The sequence below is a fragment of the Semicossyphus pulcher genome, unplaced genomic scaffold (genome assembly GCF_022749685.1).
Source record: "Semicossyphus pulcher isolate SPU_LCO1_2020_fin unplaced genomic scaffold, fSemPul1.0.p SCAF_15, whole genome shotgun sequence".
Lineage (NCBI taxonomy): Eukaryota > Metazoa > Chordata > Actinopteri > Labriformes > Labridae > Semicossyphus > Semicossyphus pulcher.
In genome coordinates this window covers 11,662,514-11,675,829 of record NW_027211659.1, presented here as the reverse complement: position 1 = coordinate 11,675,829, position 13,316 = coordinate 11,662,514, and the positions used below count along the sequence as shown (strand labels likewise).

At 41.9% G+C, this 13,316-nt stretch overlaps 1 protein-coding gene across 1 annotated transcript in view; it reads right to left on the bottom strand.

The window, feature by feature from the left end:
• The window catches only part of LOC138592473 (glypican-6-like), a 101,521-nt gene that overhangs the window by 15,651 nt on the left and 72,554 nt on the right, over positions 1 to 13,316 (bottom strand). Inside the window, exon 7 of the mRNA XM_069663289.1 lies at positions 13,004 to 13,033. Within this exon, the coding sequence (XP_069519390.1) occupies positions 13,004 to 13,033 (30 nt within the window). The remainder of the gene's footprint in view (positions 1 to 13,003; positions 13,034 to 13,316) is intronic.

Below are 13,316 nucleotides of genomic sequence, written 5' to 3'. Positions count from 1 at the left end.
TGCATTGCGCCCCTTCCTCTGAAAGGAACGGCCCAGCGAGAGACGCGGGAGTTAAATACAACCGTTTCGCTGCAGGCAATGGCTCAGAGAGAGAATATACCGGTGGATCGTCTAAAAAATCCTTCAAACCTGACGATTTTGAATGAGACATGACATCGGAGGCGTCCTAGATTGAGGTAGTGTAGTTTAGCAAGCTCCCAGGCCTCCACCAGATGATGCATTTTACGTAGTCAGGTGGAGGTTTTCCAGGGCCGTTTGGAGAGGCAAAGGCATAGGGCGATCATAATGCCAGCAGCTCCCAATAATAGCATGATAGGACTGAGGTTGAAAATCAGCGAACTGGCCCTTTAAATGTGATTTACAGAACTTGTGATATGGCCTTGGTTTTTCTTTTTAAGTTCACTTTCAACCACCTCGAGGTGGCTTCGGAAATGGTGTCCAAAGTGTGACTATCGGAGATGTTATCCTTCGTTGCACAATACAAAGACACACATTCATCCGGTTTCAGAAAAAAATCAATCAGGTCATTTTTTAATACACGTCTTATATATCTCCTCTCTTATAAGTCTTCATATATTATAGACGCCTGTAAGTTCACAGCTGACTAATCCTGTCTGTCTCCTTGACAACTCCTCTGACGTTCCTTTGTGAATGACAACAGTGAACCGTGCGTGATAAGTATTCTATTGTTGTCGCACCTTTTGGCTTAATACAGCACGTGTGATGTCTTTATCATGACGGGACCAAGGTCACAAAGCTTTGGCGTACTGAGCAGCTGTAACCTCAGCTCTCTGATCGCCTGATGATGTCAGGAAGTGCTGCTATGGGAGACGTCTGCTTGCATGTTCGTCAGACACGTTATTTAATTATGACCTTCAATCTGACACAAAGTGTTGGCTGTGTAACGAGGGAGGGCTCTCATCTACCAACACAGCTCTTCTCTTAAGGTGAGACTTCTTAGAGCCACCACTGTCTGTATGCAGATGTCATGCACTTCTTCTGCTTTGGCTGGCGTGTGGTGAGTTGTTGTTACTTTTGTCAATGGTCACTTTAAATGGCTTTGAACATAGTACTCACTCCTGAGTGTGCAGTCTTGATTGTACAACAGACAGTTTGTAGTGTGTAAAAATAGACACTCATCTGCATGGTTACACACCCACACAAACTGGCCTTTTTTGAACCTTTATGTTCATTCGGAGAGATTGAATCCTCCTCAATTACACACGGTGAGAACTGGAAGTACAATGACCTGTTTACCACAGAGAAGATGCAGTTAAGGCTTTTACAGTACAGTGGAAGTGAACAGTGGATCTGTGTTTTATTCAAAATTATTTATACTGACTTTTTTGAGAGATGAAGCAATTAAAAGCCAGCAGCTCTCCATGTATGAATCCAAAATGGACACTATGTGCATCTTTATCTATATTCTTGAGCATTACTGATAACTGTCTGACATTGCCAGCAACCATAAAGAAACATAAGGATTAAGGCAAGAGATGTACTTGCTTTTAACTACGTGTTCATGTGCGTGTCTGAAGCATTGGCACTACGTGCGTCGGGATGCAGTATGCAGATGAACGGTAGGGGCAGACGGGATGTGACAGCAGGGACAACAATGGCAGAAAGTTCTGAAGACAAGCTGATAAACCAAGCTCGCAATATCCACATCTGTACAATGTGTTATTGTGTCACAGCGACAAACATGCCTGTCAAAATACCTGGAGACAGATAAGTTCCATTATAGAAGTTGTCATAGAAACCTGCAAAACTAAACAGAAACAAACCCGGAGCTGTTTCGTCCGTGCACGGAGGAAAATGTTGGAGAAACAGAGTGGGGGCGGTGCCGATGGTGCGCTCTATCCTCCGAACACGCAAAAGCTGTCACTGTTTCTGCCTTGATTTCAGAATTAACATAATAGTAACCTCCTCGAGTGTCGCCATGTCTGTTGTTTACATCCTGCACGTACAGTAGTGGCATATGGCCTGTGCCCTCTAGAGGTATCCTCCAGTAACACACATAGCGCATAGACAAGTATGTGAACAATTACGTTCATGATGCAGATGGTTGTGTGCGCGAACACAAGGTTAAAAAGCAAGTCTATGTTCTAGATGGATTATTAAGATCCTTTACTTTGACAAGATTAAAGTAGCAATGCCATCACCTTCTATATTGTCCATTAAAAGTACAGTATTTTAAATCTTCTAAATGTACAAGTACAAACTCGTTGGCAGCACAGACCTAAATCTGAACTCACATCATTAACAAACATAAATAATGCAGGCTCTTCCTCTGAGGGGGGCTAAAGCTCTACCACACATTAATACTGTCTATTAGCACAATTAGGATTCAGACAATATAGTCCTAATTCTTTGGCCCAACATCTAATCCGTTTTTAGACAGATGTGCCATTAGCAACACGGCTAAAAGCTTAAGAGGGGGCAGAAGTTATTAAATTGCAGTTCCTTTAAAAGCCTCAACACATACCAGAAGAAATTGGGCTGATTGAGAGTCCATGTGTTGCTATTGTTAAGTAAGGGCTAATGTACAGTGAGCAGGTCGGTAGAGCAGAATGGAACCCCAGACAGGGTCTTGTCCGGTCTTGTCTCACCCTGAAGGTTACACGGCTAATACTTACAGAAACAATAAACCGACGTCAGATTTACTTGACTTCTTTCAGCGGATTGATATGATTGCGGTCAGGCCTCCGTGTTGTCTGATTAGAGCCGAACCCCTAGCAACGGTCTGTTCTTCATAGCAACGGTCTGTTATTGACAAATAGCAGACTTTTGAATGCCATAATTATCCAATCAGAATCAGGGATAATAAAATGAGATGTTGGACATTTCAAAATAAAACGTTTTGTGAATACATCATTCTTTTCCTGGGATTGCTTGCAATAAATCACATTTTATTTTACCCACAGAACTGCAGAAAATGTACAGCATAATGATGTTTATTCAATTGGTTGTGGTGTTAGGAGCAATTTGTTTTAAGACCAGAAAAAACCATTTACTTAAACTGTGAGACAATCCAATTACCATTTAATTCTGAGTGATTGTGTCACAGGGGCAGAAGATTTATATGTCTAATAAAGACGACAATTCTCTGCCAAGATGCTAAAAATCCTGAGCTCTTGCAGGCATTTTTGGGAAATCCCAGGATCCCAATTCCTGGCATCCAACCCTGTCCCACATCAGCTCCACCCAGCCTTCCCCTTTTTCCCGATCTGGTGACGAGCTGTAAACCTAAAACACAAACATAAAGCTTAAAAAAAAAATGTCTCTTCAAAGACCTGTGGATTCTGGACACTGAGTCAGTAGACTGAAATATATACTTCTCCTGCATGTTGCGTCTTTTTTAGACCTTAATGTAAACGCTCGACAGACAGAACATACTGTACGGTCACTGCGGGGCTGGAACAAACAATGCAGACGCAAGGATGTCGGAGGCTTCAGGCGTCTGCCTGTTGTGAGATGTATATAGTGTGCATGTGGTGAAAGGGTCGTATTTGCAATCAGAGCAGAGTGCAATGCTCAGAAATGGAAGGTACTTTCTGTCTGACTTCACCAACAATAAACACAGCTGTGTGACAAAATGCCTTGCCTTCATGTGTGACCACTAACCAGGACCGAGCTTCGACTACTGTGTACTGCACGGGTGGCTAGCTGGAAAAGGGAGCTGAATTAAGATGCTTTTCAATTCATGTTAGTTTATTCACCTTTCTCCATTAATAAATCATCAAAAACAGGTGGGTTCAAGTGCCACCTCTTAGCGCTGGAACTCTTTATTTTACAGTCAAACAATTCCCTAAACAATCATGCCACATATGCACTTCTAGACTATTTACTTTTCCGTGGTCTTCGAAAGAACCAGTACGTCGAAGTTATGTTAGAATCTGAGGAATCTACATAATTGCACGGCTCGGGCAGAGGTCAGTAGATACAACAACTCGGAGAATGTAGCTGTGGATAAGGCCACTTTGCTTCCATTAAGCTGTATCCAAAACAAGACGGTTTCAGCGGTTCGACGTGTTCCTGGACGACAGAAATATAATGTCAGGGTCAAGATTTTGGGAGAGGAGCGGTTTCTCTTTTTTTCCCCCTGACAACTGACTTCACAAACCACACGGATGTTTTACTCAGTGTTTCCTACTTTGAGCATGAATATTCAGCTTCACTGAATGCTATACTGTTACAAGTTATCCATTTCTAACTGTAAGAGTGAATAATTCATCCTAACATGAAAGCGAGCTGAGGATAAAAGTAATATCACCGTTTCAAACCCAGCCTCCATACATGAAATAGATCCAGTTTGCAGCTCGACAGACTCTTCTAAGGGCAATCCCGTCAGATCTCAGCCACCTCACCGAAAAACTACCTTTTATTCATTCACACTCTTACTCCTTATCAGAGTCATGGATGGCTGGAGCTCATGTATTGGCTAAAGGAGAGGAAAAAACCCCGGGCACATCACTGCTCTCTCACAATGCTAACAAACACAGACAGACAATCACACAGCTACACCTATCAGCAGTTTATTGACCTGTATGGGACGGATCCAAGAAACTAGAGTGCCTTATGGGGGGAAAAAAAAAATAGTTCTGAACTTACTTTCTTGCTGTGAAGCAATTCTGAGCATTGATCCACCAGGCTGTCACCTTTTCTTAGTGAGAAAGCTCGCCAATAGGACAAGAGTGATTGTTCCTTTTTGGACCTCAATGTCTCCCGACTATTGAAATGCACATAAGCACAATTATGCATATAGCAGACCTGACGATATCGCACACCAACTGTCCGTGTGCTGTCACAGTGAAGAAGTGGCTTTTGGAGGGTCCAGTAATGAATGCGCTTTACTCGCTCTGATGTTTCGCCACTACTGTGGATAAAAGTGTATGAGCAGAGTTTTACTCTTAACAGCGCCTGCAGGATTTAGTGGGCTTTTTCTGAGGTTGTTGTGGCCTTAAATGCTGGAATTTCACAACAGGTTTTTAAAAAAAGTTGCAATGTTGCAATGGCTTTAACACATTACACATCCACTGTGAGTAACTGAGGGAGACGCTCCAATAAAGCCATATATTTGCTGAGAGAGCTACTCGTATTCAGCGCCTAATAAAATGGCATAATGGCGAATATAATGTATACAATTTTAATGGAATGAAATTCCCATTTCATAAACCTTTTACAAACAAAACCCAGAGGTCTAGGATTTTTTTTATCAACCAAAAGATACATTTCCAAGGCATGAAGCTAACAAAGCTGCAATGCAAGGCTTTTATTTTCTGTGTGACAAATCACACATCCACTGTGAACAACTGAGAGCAAGCTGTTTGTCATCTGACATTACTTTGGTCGATTTTTGTGACAAGATGCCGAAAGAATGTGTAAACTAAAGTAAACTGCCATGAAATGCTCGTGTCTTACGGCACATGTGCATTACAACGCTATCAATATGCACTACAGGAGAATCTACAGGTTATGTATTACATGTTATTTGGTAAGAATGCACAATATCCTTACTGTGCATATAATTCTTTTAGAGCTCAGTGCGGCCTTTGATACAGTGGATCATTGTATTTTATTGAAGCTTCTTAAGGACCAGGTTGGCACCCAGGGCTCCGCCCTCAAGTGGTTTGCCTCCTATTTAACTGACAGGACTTTCTCCGTTAAGATTGGCAGCCTCTCCTTCTCTGCTGCCCATATAACCTGTGGTGTACCTCAAGGTTCCATCTTAGGGCCCATTTTATTTGCTCTGTGTATGGTCCCCTTAGGCTCCATCTTCCGCAAGCACAATGTCCCCTTTCACTGTTACGCCGATGACGATGGGGGATTCCAACTCCATCACATGTGTTTAATATTGTTTAACATTGCGATGACGTTGTGACATACGATTACTATTAAAACAAGCATATTAGCTACAACTTACAGTTCTTATTCTGGTATAAAACAATTGATTAGAGACAGGGGGATTACTATCTCACTGTACACACACTCTTTGATGTGACACACACAGCAGTAACAGAGCCTCTGGTTGGTGGAAAGTTAGGAACCAAGCAACGCTCCCAATGTGTGTTTTTACACAGCGTTCCGGCTTTGCGGAAGCAAAACGTGCACGAGGTGTAAACAAACAGTGCATGCTTCAAATACACACATGGCGCTGCTCCGACATGCCGGCTTTGCAGTTTACAGACGCCATTTCGCCTCTGATACAACCTCCGATGCCGTCTCCGTGCGCTTTACATAGAAGGCAGAACGTAACAGAGGTGTAATAATCCCTCCTTGAACTGGCAGTGTTTAAGGGGCTACAGTCTCTGATTGGTCAATAGACTCACCAGGTGTCAGGAAGTGGAAGTGGACAGCTAACAGGTTTCAGCACGGAAACATGGATAAATAATCACAAGAAGAAACTGAGTGTTGGATTTATCATCATGGATTTGCTGTATAGAGTCTCCTTAAAGACACTGTATAGGTCAAGGACGGATGAGGTAGCTCATGAAAGAGAGACAATCACAATGTAGCTCTTGTTGGAACGTCCCAGCTGTCTGCTTCACAGCAAAAAAAGTATGCATGCAGCGTCAAAGATATGAAAGAAAACATACCCTCTGAAGTTTGTACAACATTACAGAGCTAAGGGGATCAATGTTCTGAATATCAAAGAAGTGAGTTTGGTGAAGGAAATACAGTGTCATAACTTATCTGGCAATCACATAGCAGCAGGTGTCCGTTTATAAAAAGAGTAAGCAGCACAGCCCAGGAGGGATCTTTTGTTTGCTGTCAGGATGTGTTCTGAATATCTGTCAGAGCAGAATTTTATAGGAAAATAGAAAAGGTTGGAAAAAACTTGGGAAATAAACACAATCTTTTGTTGTTTACTCTTATTTGACCCCAAATATGTATTCCTCGACCCCATGTTGGAAACCATCTGTGAGTGTTTTCTAAAGTGTATCGCAGTTTCCATGAAGACCATTTTCTACTTTATTTATTTCGCAGTCCGGAGCAGGAGTCGGGAATTGCAGTGGCAAGTCTCGACTAACCTTGGGGTGTGCGCCTGAATGTTTGTGAATGAATTTGTGACTGTGGTTTTTTCAGAGAGATTTACTTTGTCCAACAATTCAAACAATGTTTGGCTTTGACGGAGACAGACGGAGACAGACGGAGAGGAGAGGAGAGGAGAACGTGGGGAGTAAATTATATCTGCGCAGATGAAAGGGGAGCTGCAATTTGTTTAGAATTATAGCTTTGCCATTTGATGTGAAGCCACAATCATCAAGCGTCTGTGTTTGCACGACAATCAGATATAAATCTTAAGGAACAAAATATATGGAAACATGCGTAGTGAAAAAGGTACTATAGTGCTCAATCTATTGTATTGTTTATAGAGGTGACAATAAATGTGGTCAGGAGGACAGTGTGTTACTGTGGCAGTGATACATACATTGAAAATAGTGAAAATAAAATTAAAAGTTTCAGAAAATTCCAGCTATTTTTCTTTTAAATCAGTGAAAACTCTTTAATTATACTAAATGAACTGACCTGGCTGCCTCTCTGTGCAGAGAGCTTCCTGAATTCATTGAGGATGTTAGAGCAGGACACTAACGACTCTGGTTTCATTTATTAATAATCCTGCGTGTGCATGAATAACATTGTAGTTTCTGGTGATGTTTAATGAGTTAAAACGTAACTGAAACATGCGATCGACTTCCGAGCCACGTCTCCAGGAGGCTCCTAAAAGAGGGGGTTTAATAAATGTACATAAAGTTATGGATGAAGGTTTTTATTTTGAAACTATTGCTCCCTAAAGGCTCATTCTACAGTCTAGTCTTGTTTGTGTCTTATTTTTTATTGTTTTACTGCCAAACTGATAAAAAGTGAGCCGTGTTTTACACAAGGGAGACAAAAGGAAACAACGCTAAATTGAACTGCACCAAACTTGTAACAAATGTCAAATTAAAAGCTCCACCTCTTATCTATAATGCGCCTCTGAGCCTTGACAGTCTGTTTTGCCTTTATCCCCTCTTTGGACTTTCAAATCTCCATTTCTCGCAGAGCTTTGAGGGTGTGTGCTCTGACAGAATGTCAGGCAATTAAACAGTCATGGCTCATTGAGCCGGAGGTGGGCCCGCTCCTCCAGGCTTCACAAGAATTGAACGCAGGCCCTCCTTATACCATCCTTTTTTATACATTCTTTGCCTCGTAAACTTAAGACGAGAAGTTCTCATCAAAGGACACTTTAAACTATTGTCAACTTTCACAAGGCGGAGCAGTGTCACTGTCACGGCTAATTATGCCGTGCTGCAATGTAAACGGGGACAGTGTGTGGGACAACAAAGATGTTCTCTCGCAGGGATCCCAGTCGTGAACACATACAGTAAAGGGTGCTGCATTAATGACGGCACAGAGCAGCTGAAGGCAAGACTAACACCTTCACACCTATTCATAGTGTACAGCGTACAGAGGAAATAACTAGCAGGCAGCAGCTTCATTTAAGACGTGCACTGACAGAAGGCTTCAGGCAAAAACTAACTATTCTTTTCCGTGTTGTGATATTTCTCAAGCGTACCAGCGCTCCAACGAGCTGTGCGAAAAGGGAGTTCACAGATACTGAACATGTTTGTTTAATACACCAGACCCTTTTGAAAATGCAGCACTGCTGCTTATTAATTGCTTTTGATGAAAGCTACCCACTCACCTCCTCTCTCACCTCAGGCCTGAGGATTCACAGAGATACAATGTCAAGTGAGCGAAAATACAAGTAATGTATTAAGTAATAGTTTATATACCACACAAATGATTGCATATACCTTCATGCATCAGCAACAAGCACGTACACCAGGGCTAATCAACTACAACAGTAAGTGGGCCACATAGGGTAATCACAGGGGGTTCAAGGACCACACAGAACATTTTGTCAATAAATAGCTCCTGCATTTACAGTATAATGTTTATAGATTTCAATTATAATGGAATAAACTAGTCATGCAATGTTCCTTTTCGATTGAATTATAAATAAACTATAAATATCTGGCTTTATTGTTTGTTAGAGCAGACGAAGAAGGGTCCATTTTGAAGCTGCTTGTTTGCTGAAACTTGGCTAATGTAAATTTTTTCTGTAAATTGCCTGTGAAAAGTTCATATTGGAAGGTGCAGCATAGATATTTTAAAGAATGCATAACCCTGTTTCCTGTAGGTTATTTGTTATATCACAATATTATAATGTATTAATAGCGATATTACTTAAGCTGCAATTATCTCACGTGTATGTTCATGCTCTGGCCTTTTCGGGGCAGCAGAACAAGTTCTGACAAAATATATCTGACATATTGTCACTTTAAAAAGTTATCTCAAACATTTTACGCAAACAATATCGTACTTTACACATCCACCAAATACAGCATCATTGTCTTTCATCTGGAGATGTGTTCTTCTTCTGCGCAGAGAGATGAGTCAAGCAGGAAGTCAGGATATGTTTGTGTGGATATAATCTGCTCACCTTGCTCCAGTTCTTGCTTTTTTATTTATATTTTTTAACATTATATTTTTGGCTTTTGCCTTTATTTGATAGGACAGCTCATAGACTGTATAAAAAGATGGACGACATGACAGCTCCCTAAAAGTGAAGCCAAAACATCTCTATCGCCCCCTGCTGACTGGCTGCAGTATATTTCATAAAGCCCGCCTCCTCCATGTTAACAGATGGGACATCTCAAACATGGTTTCTGTCATTATAGTTAGTTCTTATCATGCTGATTTATGTCAAAGTGTTCATTTTTCTGACAAGTTTACTTTTTAATTAGTTATTTGATGCTGTAGCCAATCTGTTCCGGATTAGCAGAGTAGAGGACGATCCGCAAGAGGAGACGTAACTAAAACAATCACTACAATCATTGAAGTTTACGAACGTCTGCTTCAGACCAACACAAGAAGCTGTTCTGCTGTTAAACACGCTGCAGGACACACAGCGGGATCCTTGCTGTTTTTTCGGTAAGTTAAGAGTGTGTTTTGGTTAGCGGAAGTGGCTACGGCCGCTTCACTCGCCGGAGTAGAGAGTGGGGGGGATGACATGCACCAAATGATCGGCAGATCAGGAGACGAGCCTTCAATCAGTGCGAGGAGGACTGTAGCCTCTGTACATGGGGCGCCTATCTGTTAAGGAATTACCTTTTGAGATCAAAAGCCATTATTCTTTAACAAATCCTTCTTCCATTTGTTCATTTTTTTTATTGTCTGGTAGAGTGGAAATGTCCCAAGATTATCACATGTGAGCTATAGGTACATCAACAGTCGCAATGCTGCATCTTAATGCTGCAAGACAGCAAATAGCATAGATTCTGCATACCAATATGTTGGCTGTTACCTCATAGAAGAATAATAATATGCTGTTAATGGTCATGAAAAGACCTTTCATGCATTGTCTGGACATATTACTGCGTGTTCTTTCAGTGCCTTTGCTTTCCTGCTGGATGTCAATAACCAGTGTTACACTGCTGAGAGGTGGAGTGAAGCTGCAGGAGGGAGTCCACAGCAGATGTGTGTGGTATCAAAAACATATGACCTCAACCGACATATATAATTCAATGTCGGCTGAACAAACCAGCGCTACCATTACATTAGTTCAGTGTTTCCACGACATGACTCATCACACGAAGGTTTGGGTTCACTGAGTTTAACTTTCACATCTTTAGGTAAAAAATACTCTACTCTCTACTATTTTTTAATAAGAAATTAAATAGTTTGCTATTCCTTTATTACTCTTAAAATGTACTTGCCAGTTTCTAATCTGTTTTGTGCGGCAAAAGTGCAACATACTCGTTGAAATTCAATCTGCTGTCCGGCCAACAAACCACAACTTCTTTAAACTTTCATGAGAAAAAGACACATCCTTACATTCATGAAGCTGAACCAAATATTTGACCAAAGATTATTTCTTGATGACTTAATTGATAGGACAGCTGAAGAGAGACAGGAAATACTGGGAGAGCAAAGGGCCGAGGGGCCGGAGTCGAGCCCGCAGCGGCTGCAACGAGGACCTCCACCTACTGAGCTAAACCGGTGCCCTGTTTGACAGGATTATTTTAGTTGCATAGATCATTAAGCCATCGGACGCGACGCTCTTTAGTCTCCTTTTACACACTTTTATTGCATTTTTATATGATATTATGAGAGAGGTGGCAGACAGGAATTATGGGAGATCGAAGAAGATGATAATGTGCAACAAAGGTTCAAAACTTGAGTTTAACCCAGAACGTTGCAGTTGTGTCTTCAGCACTCAACCAGGACGCCTCTGACCTACACTGATTATTTCATCCAGCTTTAGCTCGGTGAGGCGTGTCTGCTCATTTTTACAGAAGCTGCACTGCTTTAGTTTGGTAATAACTACAGTGTTTAACCTATAAAGGTATATTATTTCTGTATTCAAAACCTGACACTGGATCACACAACAACTTAGATGTGAAAGGGTTCTTTGAAAGTGAGAACCCCACTGATGAGCATCACCTGATTCTGCACTTCCTCTCCGCTCTGCTGAGCTTTACAGCATGTTTCAGCTCTTTGTTTTGGTGTTCAGGCCTGCAACTTTGCTGTTTGGGTTCACTTTGGTTTCTGCAGACGCAGCAGGCAGCTGTTTGCAGGGGAAAAGCTCCAATAAAGCGAGCAGACGCTCTTTGCTCAGCACCAAACAGCAGGCGGACCAAGTTAACGACTGGGCGGTGGACGTGGTGGAGCATTTAGGGGCTAAAGAGTCGAATATTTCCCTCAGGAATTAGTGGAGACAAAAACAGAGCTGAAAGTTGAGTGGATGCTAATGTTGCTCTGTATCTGCTGCATCTGAGAAAGGTTTGCCATGTGACTTTAAATGTCAGTGAGTTTACGGATTGTTGTGACTCCTCCAAGTGGCCAAAATCAGTTTCTGCAGATTTAATGTATAAAAATATAGATTTGTACCATGCTGTAATGTGCCAGAAGACAAACCAAGCAAGTCCCAATGTCTCCCCTATGAACCCAGTCACCCTAGTTACAGCACATGTCACAATTTGCAGCTTCCTGTGGTCACAATAATCAGTATGGATTCCTCTGGCACACAGTCATTGATAATGGTTTCCCCGCCTGGAGAAAGCCACTTTACAAGCCCCTGGAGGGATTTTCCTGCAATTCTCCTTCACATTCCCGTTTAAATATAGTGCAACTTTTTATTTTTTATTTGTAAATAAGGATAAAAAATGTGCATGTAAACCAGTCTAGTTATCGCAAGTCAAAAACAAGCTCCTGTCACTGAGCTCGATCTTGTGAGATCCTCCCAGCAGGCTAATTGCCCGGTTATTCATGAGCAGTCTGGAGCCCCCACTTCAGCGTACCATTAGAGCAGATGCTGGCTGCAACACCCCCCCCCCCCCCCCCCCCCCCACCATCTCTCCACAGCTCTGCCCTCTGCCAGCTCTGACGGAGCAGTGTCACCTGCTGATTGGTCACCTTCCTCGCGTTGAATTGACTCTATTAGCTACGAGGCAGCGAGGGTCTCGGACTGGGAAGTGTCTGGAATAGATGCAAAGGTTGCCGAAGGCTCATGTTGGATCTCGCTGGCGGAGAACAGCGTGGCATTTGTTCAACAACCCTTGTGGTGTTGGAAACTTAAAATTTGCATGTTTATCAGCAGATATTTCGACACCACAGAGGCCATTACCGAGGTCTGAAGAGCTCCTGTTTTAGAAAGTCTAATACGCCACAGCCGAACTGCAACTTCATTGCTGATTCAATGAGACTGGTTGACACCGACTCCCATGTGACAGGAAAATGACACTATGACTGACACTTAGCACACCAAGTGCTGCATACCGCTGGGATTAACAGGTCACAGTGCTTGTTTACTGTAAATCTTTAATGCTCTGAGCCCATTCCTATGCACCCACAACCACAGAATAATACAACACATTATGTGCTTCCAGTCATAATGCATTCAACAGTTACTTCCAGGGAAAACACATGAAATTAGTATGAAATGTTTGAACCTTACACTGTGTTGCATCGCATTCCAAACAATCCTCTGGTTTGCAGCATAAAGGCAGGGAGACAGAAAGGCTTAATTATTCCAGTGTAGGTGGAAGAAATCGTTGATGAGCACACAAAGCAAAAAAAAAGAAAAAAGCAACCGCTGTATATAAGACATCAAGAAACGCGTGGCGAATGAATGAGATTCTGCAAAAACATAATTAGTATTGAATGGAGCAAATATATCACTTATTGTTGTGGGATTTCAGGAGCCTGCTGGCAACCAAACGGCTGCTTTTCAAATTAAGTATTCATTAAGTAAATGATTAACCTGACAA